General features: G+C 41.4%; 1 protein-coding gene across 2 annotated transcripts in view; it reads right to left on the reverse strand.

Annotated features, from left to right (window-relative positions):
- trim62.1 (tripartite motif containing 62, tandem duplicate 1) overlaps window positions 1-7093 on the reverse strand; it is a 40418-nt gene extending 33325 nt beyond the window's left edge. For both annotated transcript variants that reach the window (XM_030091751.1, XM_030091750.1), the window contains exons 1-2: window positions 7030-7093; window positions 4366-4923 (exon numbers count right to left, since the gene is read on the reverse strand). In XM_030091751.1, the coding sequence (XP_029947611.1) occupies window positions 4366-4773 (408 nt within the window). In that variant the 5' untranslated portion in view covers window positions 4774-4923; window positions 7030-7093. The remainder of the gene's footprint in view (window positions 1-4365; window positions 4924-7029) is intronic.
- Window positions 7094-10032: the final 2939 nt, after the last annotated feature.

Consider the following 10032-nt stretch of genomic DNA (forward strand, 5'->3'; position numbering starts at 1 on the left):
ACACAACTGCATGTACTCACATCAAAATCCTCGATCAACCTCAACGCTTTTCTGTGACTGTGGGACAAAGTATCCCGAAAAACCTGTGCACAAAGATTGCCTCCAGCCTGGACTCAAACCAAGGACTTTTGCATTGTGAGGCAAGAATACCAACCACTACATCACTGTGTGACCTATTTTCCACCTTTGATATATCATTTGAGCAAACGAGAGAAAACAACAGAGCCCCAAAAGGTGATGAAAGACGCTGCTCATCAGCAGTTCAGACAATGACGCAAAGTAAACAAACACTGCTGAGAAACTGATGCTGTCAGAGTAATACTGGATCGCTCCCATGGTCCAGTTTATCTCCTCTGTGAACAGAGTCACCAATCCTCACTGAACATTTGCAGACTTAAAACCAAACGGCAGGATTTTTTTTTTTTTTTTTTTTTTTTTGACTTGTCATCCTGTCTGGGCTGCCTCTGGTCCCCGAAGGCAATTTTCTCAGTTCAGCTGCTATAGATTTAGTCTCGAGGCTTCAATTCAATGCATTCCAGCCTTTCTTCTTCATCTCTTTATTTAAGGTATGCATATAAACTCTGCATTTCTCGTCCAAGCGTCTTTATCTTTCTGTACCTACCTGCAGTTATCTCTGCTGTGAAGTTCTGAACTGTGGTTCCAGCTCCTACACAATGTTGATCCTCACTGTTTATTGTTCACAGTCTTATTCCTCTCAGTGTTTACAATCTTCTAGCCCCAATTGGTCGAGGCAGATGTTTCCCCCCATTGTTTAGTGTTCCAAGAGGTTGTTTTTTTTTTTCCCGCACTTGTTCTTGTTGTTTTTCTTTCCCTACAACATTTTATTTGAATGAATTGAAATTAATGAGACCAAGCTTTGGCTCTCAACCTACTTTTCCGCCTTAATCTAAAAACTTTCCCACCATACGGTTCATTCTGAGAGGCCACCGAGTTGGCAATACGTGTTCCCCTCTGGCCCAGATAGCCCAAACACTGGAGCCGACTGCTGCTGCTGCTGCACTTTAACACATCCTCACCATGTTGTTTTGGCATTTCGCTAAGCATTGTCGAGCCCCACGCTTAAAGTGAAGTTCTGCCTTCAGGCACAGCTCTCGCACATTCATGACACAAAGCTCCTGTTTGTTCACTGGAAAGAAATCTGTGAGTTTCCTGATGTCAGAGGGCATTACCGAAATGCTCTCCTTTCAATAATAGAATTTCAGCAAATAAATGTTCAGTTCCTCATTGAATTTATGCTCAAACAAATAAGACAGAAAACAGTTTTTCTGATGTTTGTGTTTGATAAGGAGGATGAGTCATTATGCAACAAAACACCCCACTTGTAGGCGAGCATGCCAAGCTCATCATGGGACACGGCAGCTTCCGAAGGGGCCTCTGTGTGCTCGTACTCTCTTTCAGTATTGTGGATCTGGGAAGACTCCAAAGCTCCTGCCAGAATACAAAATGCCAGATCACCGCCTTGAAAAGAGCTCCAAGGCGAGGGACGAGCCGGTGTCCAAGAAAAGAGAAACATCTTGTGCTGGGCCTAATTACTTCTGCTCCAAAATTACACAGTTTTGACCTTTCTGAAGCTTCCAGCGTAGCGCCTGATTACAAATTGAGGACGACAGCATTGATGTTCCCAGCACTGTTAATTATTTTTAATGTATAACCGGGGGGAGGGCAGCTGCAGCTCTAAGTTACCTACAAACTGCCTGACAATGTTTACATTTCATCCATTAATTGAATTCAACAGACTTAATTGGTAATTATATAAATCCCTTTCTGGCTGATCATAAAAAAAAAAAAAAAATCTTAAATCATATAAACAAGTGAAAATCCATTTAAAACCGAACAATTAAAGTGAAAGCATTTTCCCACACTGCAGAGATATTAGTCATCATCGTCTGTTTATAGTCTGAGAAAAAGACTTGGATGAAGGCAGGTGTAGCTGGGAGCAGTGCAGTCTGATAAATTGTCACTTGAAGGCAGTTTAAAATGAGAATATGTGGGGCTGCAGAGTTGGGATGAGCTACCTCTGCAGTAGTTCCTCATCTCTTTGCGAAGTTAGTGGCTTGAGGACACATTAGCCGCCGCACTCATCCATCAAATCATCCATGTTTCATACTTGCTTTAGCCAAGACCAGCCAAAAGGCTTTTTTTAGGGTCAGCGGCCTCACAGTGGTGTAGTGGACAGCACTTCATCTCACAGTGTGAGCAACCCTGGCTCAAACGCCCAATTTTCTCCAACAATCCAAAAACATATGAGGATAATTGATTCAAGAGTGTAGTTTTATCTATAGGACAATCTTAATTATATCTTCTGGAACAAACTGCAGTGAAATCCCCACCAAAATAATAATAAGTCTCCCATGGCTGTTGTAATAAGCATGTTTTTATAAACTCACCCTAACAGCATTTTCTTTGAGGCTAATCCTAATTTTCATAGCAGCATCACCGATATCTCAGCTCAGGTCTCTCCGTTGTGTCTGCTACTCTTAAAAATTCAGTTCTAAAAAAAGAAAAAAGTCAATGTTTTCTTAGAAATTCTTCAGTTTTATTGTTGGCTTGGTGGGCCAGATCACATCCTCTTGGGGGCCCGTTTTGGCCCACGGGCCTTATGTTTGACACCCCTGATTTAGATCGTCTTTTCAGTGAGATGAGACCCACCATCTTCTGGTTGGTCATTTTCCACAAAGCCTCTGCAGACGTTGAGCATCATGTCTTTGTCATTTGACACCAGGCTCATTGCTCCGTCGGCCACTGCTGTTTCAAAAGACGACCAAATGAACAAGTCCATGACAAGCTGGTGTCAGGTCAGCGCAATCTTCATCTCCCGCAAATAACATCTTGAAATAACATCTTTAAATCCACACAGCTGCACATTAACTCTCGGCGTCTTATCAGAGGAGCGTCCCCGAGCTGCCTGCCGATACATTAGGAAGCTAAGTGTTTTTACATTAGATGGAGCACGAACAGCTATCCACACTGGCAACAGCAGACGAGAGAAATGAAACAAACTAAACAACATTAGACCGGAATGTGTTGCTATGCAAACTGGAGGAAAGACAGACCCGGATTAGGAGCTTTGTTTCACAGTTATTGGATTTTGGCTCTGTGGGAATGGATTTATCCAAACAGTGAGAGAAAAGCAAACACTGAACCATTGGTGTTAACATGGAAAACACGACTCAGAGTAAACCCATATGATATATTAACACAAGCTTTGTAAGGATATTCACGTCTTCCCAGGTCGCTGCCAATTACTGTCATGTATCCTGGATTTGAAGTGCAATGCATCATTGAGAGACTGGCAGTCTGTTTTTTTGCCCCATTTAAACACACATTTTCAAAAGCATTTAAATTTAATTCATTGCCGAGTTAAGACTGAAACAAACCGAATTTACTTTAATTTTTTATTGCTTTGAGGCTGAGCAAAAAGCAGAGAGATGACAGGGAATGCAGGTTGATGGAGGAAACAAAAGTGGCCTGTCTCTGAGAACTGGAGTTTAATTCAATCTGAAATGCTCTTGAAATAGCATCAACTGTACTTTACCGTTACAAACACAGTAATGTGTTAATGGCCGGCCTTTTACAGGGAAAAGTTAAGGATTTATAATAATAATAAATAGAATAATTTAAAGAAGTATATAAAGCCGGCTCAATATGTATGCTTGATTGAAAATATACATTTTCTTGAAAATGAATAAACACTCATTTCAAATTTCCTTTCAACAGATACACAGTATTTGAGAAAAACATGAACATATGAGAAAGATAAATACAGCTGCAGAAAATGTGTCACCATCAAACAGAACTTTTTAATTAAAAAAAAATATGTAGAATTGGATAAAAGTTGAATAAATTGCCTAAAAAAAGATCGTATTCATGAAATTTAAAACCATTCAGTCTGCTCTGAAGGCTGACTACTTGATCCTTCAAATTTATTTTAATTCATAAAATATGAAGTTTAAAGTCTGTTTGCAATTCATTCCCTGTGAGGCTGCATACCTAAATCTCTGTTCATCCATTTCATTCTGCTCTACGGAGGCAAACCCATTGACCTCTGATCATAACAGGAGCTGCTAACTGGAATCTCATTATGATCCGAGGTCAGCGGATCCATGTGGGCATCAGGGAAACATAAATGAGTTACGTCTCGTACCTCGGCACCGGCTACTCATGAGGAAAGCACCAAATCCCCAACGTGCTTTAGTGGAGCAGCAGAGGAGTTAATGCTGAACTGTCTGGGCAGCTCACACGGGGTGAATGAGTCCGATGTGAGGCAGAGTGCTGATGGGTTTCAACGAAATGTCAGGCTCGCCCTCGCTAATGAGCTGTCAGCGCGTGTGTGCTTTAACTGACCTGTATCTCCTCGAACGCCTCGTCAATAGTGGTGACCTGGTGCTGCTCGTGCAGCGCCGGCTCGTCGCAGAAGAAACACACCAGACTCTTGTCGGTGAGGCAGAAGAGCTTCACCTTCTCGTGGTCCTTGCAAGGATAGGAGCTCCGCTGAGCGTTGAGGATGGCGTCCAGCGGGAAGGCCGAGTAGCGCTCCACAATGTTGGACAGCTTGAGGCTGGGCGACAGCAGCGGGTCGGTGAAGGTCCTCCGGCACTCGGGACAGTCCCGCGTTCCGTGAGGCTCCTGCCTGCTCCAGTGCTCGGTGATGCACTTCCTGCAGAAATAGTGCTCGCAGCCGAAGCTGACGGGGTCCTGGTAGATGCTGAGGCAGATGGAACAGAGGAGCTCGTCCTTCAGACAGCAAGCCATTTGCAAACACGGGGACCGAGCGGCATCTACGAGGGCAAGGGTCTGCAGCAGCCGGGCACACTTGGTTCAGTCTGATAGTGAGCGCTGCACGGCCATGTGGGAGACGACTGAAAAGACTTTGGGGAATCTTAAGATCTTCTTCAATGGTATCTATGAAAAAAGAAAAAAATATATATATATTATCAGCATGCAACAAGAGCAAATTCTTTAGTGAGTGCTTTGCATGTGCTAACATATTAATAATGAAAAGATGGATAAATGCAACAGAGCCTTTGCTTCACACATTAGCAAAACTGACTTTGGCAACAAGCTATTTAATTTTTAATCTTAGTCACACGCAAGAGTTTCTTGTGGGCTTATTCTCACTACACTCTACCACCATGCCATTATATTGAATCACAGCAGACAGAAATCAGCGGTCACGTTATGGTAATAACACAATTTTTTTTTTTTTTTTTTTAAAGAACGGCAAAACATCAAAAGTTACAGCAAACATAATATTTTCAGTTTTTAAGAAGATACACGATGGTGATTTGGATTGACCAACTCAAGCTATCTGAAAAAGAGACACACAAATAAATATCAAAGACTTTTGAATCAGCAGTGATAAGTTGATCTTAGAACATCTTCTATCACTTTCATCTTTTATCACGCTCAGGTTCTTTTTGCTCAGTATATAAAGAAGCTGAAACCACCCTTTCAGTTACTGTGGACATGTTTATATTAACTGAAGCGTGTACATAAAAAAAAGCAGCCCTGTTGTGCAAAAGGATTACATCTAAACACCTAACACCTGAAATTAATTTTTCTTTTTGCCCAATCAATATTAGACTTTCAAAGTACATATAAGCATGTCAGGACTGGTAACGTGACGGAAAATCGATCTACTCCGGCATGTACATGGGAAACAACACACATATGCTGGAGCGCCACTTCTTATCCTGACCCAGACGTCAAACAGCATGTATACAGGTAAACAGCCAGAAGCTGCCAGCAAACTGCCAATACGGCAAAACATGACAAGTTGAGAGGGTGCATATCACCACCTTCTTGATGAAAAAGGATTTCAACAATACTGATCACATTCTCACCTGTGTGCACCAGCACAGAAACAATAGTCCAATATAACAACAGTAAACCACCTGTCAATTCATAGACAAAGATGTTGGCATCTTCATATGCAAAATGAGTACTCTAATCACACTTTGGCTTCCTCCCTGAATACAAATGCATGTTTGTTCAGTTAACTCGGGACTCTGACTTGTCTGTGGGGACATGCTCTCTGTGTGGATAATTTCCAGTGTATCTTTATTGATCGACTAGTGACCAGTTCAAGCTGTAGCCTGCTATTTACCAGGAAGATAAATGCACATCCAAAATTCTCAAAGGTCAGAGTCTACCAGAAGGTACAGGGTTAATGTGGGGATACACGATCAGTTGGAGCACAGACAGTAAATTAAAAACAATTTTGACAAACAAAACATCAGAAATACTCAGGCTTCTGGAACATTTCAACTGTCAAACTAAATCAAGCAGTCAGGAAACATACCAGATTACTTAACTGTGAAATCACATAGCGCATTGATGGATAGTAAATATGACTGACAGTATTTATTTAAAAGCGGTTTTACAGAGAGATTAGTATTTTTCTGCAGATTATAATCAAAGCAAAGTAATATTGATGCAAAGCATCCCTTTAAACCATTCAGCTGCCTTTTTATTTCACTTTATCCCACTCTTGACTGTGTTTCTGCATGAAGCACTTCCCCACAGTGATTTTTTTTTCCCTGAGAGAAGAATTAGTCTTCATTTCTGATGCTGTCTTGCAGCAAACTAAACCAACAGGCGAACACCTGCAGCAGTGTGATCTGCTGCCCACCTCCCTCTTCGGTGTGAAGGAGCTTCCCTTTAAATGCCCTCAGCTGCCCGGACGTGGCTGTTTAATCATTACCACCTATCCTAAACTATCGACCCGGGACTTGCGCCGCACCGTGCACATTCAGACTGTTTATTTTGTCTTGAAGCACTTTGCCTTCCGGTTGGGTTTGTAAACATTAAAACGACCAGAGGGACCACGACACCAGCGGGAGGATGAAGAGGAGGCAGGGACACAAAAGAGGCGTAACACTCATTAAATACGAAAAGCATTAAAAAGGGCGTATTCAGGGATGACACGCGAGGGTTGAAAGCAGTTTGAAATTGTTATTGACATTGGCACGGATGAGTAAAAGTGGAAGAAAAAAAGCCAGCACTCACCAGACTCTCACCACAGCGACATCAGCAGCTCCAATGCGAGAGTCTTTCAGGAAGAAGAGAAACACACAGCGGCAACAGACGCGACCAACTTCGCCAACAAACGGGGGGAGTTGATTAATGCTGCTTCAACGAAATAAATAAAATGTCTTCCGTATGTGTAACATCAAAGCTAATACAAGCTAATTTTTGTTCAATTCTATGGTGAAATCAATCATTTGATTGTGCATAGGGCGTAATAATAATAATAACTAATATTTTTCACCCCCCTAGAAAATCATGGCGTGGTACATACTTCCATCTGTCTTGATAAAATGAACAAAAGACAATAAACATGATAAATATTTGTTATTATTGACTGAAAATTGTTTGTTTAAGAAAAGATAATATAAAAAGTGCCCTAAAACGTAACTGTCACAGATAATTAAAGAAGTTTATGTAATCGGAGCGATGAGACCACGGCAATACCCATGTTTCGCCAGCAGGTGTCACCAGCGTCCGCCCAAAACTAGCCGAGTCGCCCACAGGTGAGGTGGCTGCTGGAGGATGTTAAACTTATCAAATGTATCAATCACGTCAGGCGATTTCAAATCTACCGGTCTGCCTGCAAAAAAAAGGGACTTCAGACAGTGTCAGAGGTATACATATTTAAAAATTCTGCAGAAAACACTTGACAAATTTCTCATCCTCTTTCACCTGTTTCTTGATATGGAACTGCTGGGCTGCAGACAAGGATGATGAGAACAATGCATGCCATCTGTTGAGAATGAATTCATGCATGCATACGTATAACCTCTCATTAATACTAATATGAACTCATACATAGTGTATAACCTTTCAAATGCAATGCTTATTCAAATGGGTGTAGGGTTTTTTTGTATGTGCCTGGGGTTTTAGCAGTTTGTGTGTGAATGTTCATATGCAAGATGTAGAAGACGTGTGCATGTGAGAGTTGATTTTGTGCTACAGATCGTGCTACTGATTGTATATGCATGATTCCAGAGGTGCGTGTGTCAAAAATGAATTCTCGACAAAGCTCCATTAGAATTAGATATGCAAACGAGCGGCTATGAAAACTAGATGACATAATTTAGAACTTCTGATGAGTTGACAACAATGTATGTTTTAAAGCCAGTTGCCAAGAAACAACTTCTGAACAACTGTTGCTTGGGTATTGAGTATTCTTTTCTGTTATCTGTTGTTATACGGCTCTGTTTGGCCTAGTACAGGCATGGTTCATTAACCCTGCTGTTTTATGTTCAGTCTTCCTGTTCTTGCTGATATCTTCAAATCTCTAGCTCTTTTCCATTGACATATGGACACCGGTGAAGATTACTTCTTACAATGAAATGTGATTTTACGCAGATATGGTAAGAGGACTGCACTCAACATAGTCCTAGGCTTTACTTTTTATTGTCTCATGCTAGCTGTTGCCAAAGCTGTCCGTCCCTGGGAGTGGGATCCCTCCATACTGTGGTTCTCCCCAAGATTTCTTCTTTTCCCACTGGGTTTTTGGAGTTTTTTCTTGCTGGATGTGAGGGTCTAAGGTGGTGGCTGCTTCATTTTGTCTCGTTACTGTAAATTTGACATATTAACATTATGCTTATTCACTGTTTTTATTTTTACCAACCAATGTAACATCTTGAAGCCCTCTGAGGCAACTGTTGTTGTGATACTAGGCTATACAAAAATAAATTGATTGATTGATTGAGTTTTAAAGGAGTCATATTATGCAAAATTCACTTTAAAAAGGTATCTTTACAGTCATATTACCTCCCAGAGCCTCTGTATGATCCCCCAGAAATGAAAAATTCAGTCACCTCCCTCAATTGCACACTTCACTTTTAAGGAAATATATATTCAAACACTCGATTCTGAAATCTTACTTTTGTCTACGTCAACAAGAGGACAACCACCCCATCCCACCCCACCCCCGAACAGGATCCAGCCTTTGGGACCCCCACCATGTGTAAGACAGTGGTAGTGGCCAGATGCGTTAAAGATGCGTCCTGGAAAGTAGGCTGTGAAAAACAGGCTGTTCGGAGGAGGGCTCCTCAGAGCCACTTTTTAGACTGCTCAAAGTCCGAACATAGGATGAATCTGGGGCAAACAAACTTATATACTATGCATTTGGGCTTCTGTGACCTATATGACGTGACTGAAAAATAGCATAATAGGTCCGCTTTAATCTAAAGAAATTCCTGTTGGCAGGTATTTCACTTCACTTCCTCCTTTCTCAGATCACTTGCAGAGTCCATCTCCACTCCCACCACACTATTGGTCTTTCCAATGAGTATGCTGTGCCTGTTGGAATCGGCTATTCTCAGCCTGCTGCCGCATCATCCAACAACAGAGAGGATAGCGCTCACCATCACAGACTCATCAAACACCTTCAGCTTCGTGAGACAGATGGTGCAGGGCCTGAGTGACCTCAGAAAATAGACGGCTTTGACCCTTTCTGTAGAGAGCTTCGGTTTTCTTCACCCCGTCCAACCAACTGTTTATATATACCTCTAGATATCTGTAATTCACACAATGTCCACACTGGCTCCCTGGACAGAGATGGGGGAAAAAGACACCCTGTTCCTCCTCAGCTCCACCACCAGCTTCTTGGTTTTTTACTGCACCGATCACATATAGTTCTGCTCACACCAAGTGACAAAGTTGTCCACAGTTGCTCTGTACTCAGTCGATGAATCAGAAATCAATCTTATAATAATGGTAACAATAATAATAATAATAATAATAATAATAATAATAATAATAATAATAATAATAATAATAATAATAATAATAATAACAATAGCAAATTGTTTCTGCATAATAAAACATATTTGATTCTCATTGATTTTGTACATGACCCTGGAAAAGCTGAAGTCTGAGTTTCGACCTGTGACTGTCAGTCTCGATGGGATGGATCCATCCTTTATGTGATGCTGCCTGGAGCACTGATCTGAAATAAGAGGTCTTTCACTTTTAACATCCACCATAAATTATCTCCTACCT

This window comes from Salarias fasciatus, chromosome 5, assembly GCF_902148845.1.
Source record: "Salarias fasciatus chromosome 5, fSalaFa1.1, whole genome shotgun sequence".
Classification (NCBI taxonomy): Eukaryota; Metazoa; Chordata; class Actinopteri; order Blenniiformes; family Blenniidae; genus Salarias; species Salarias fasciatus.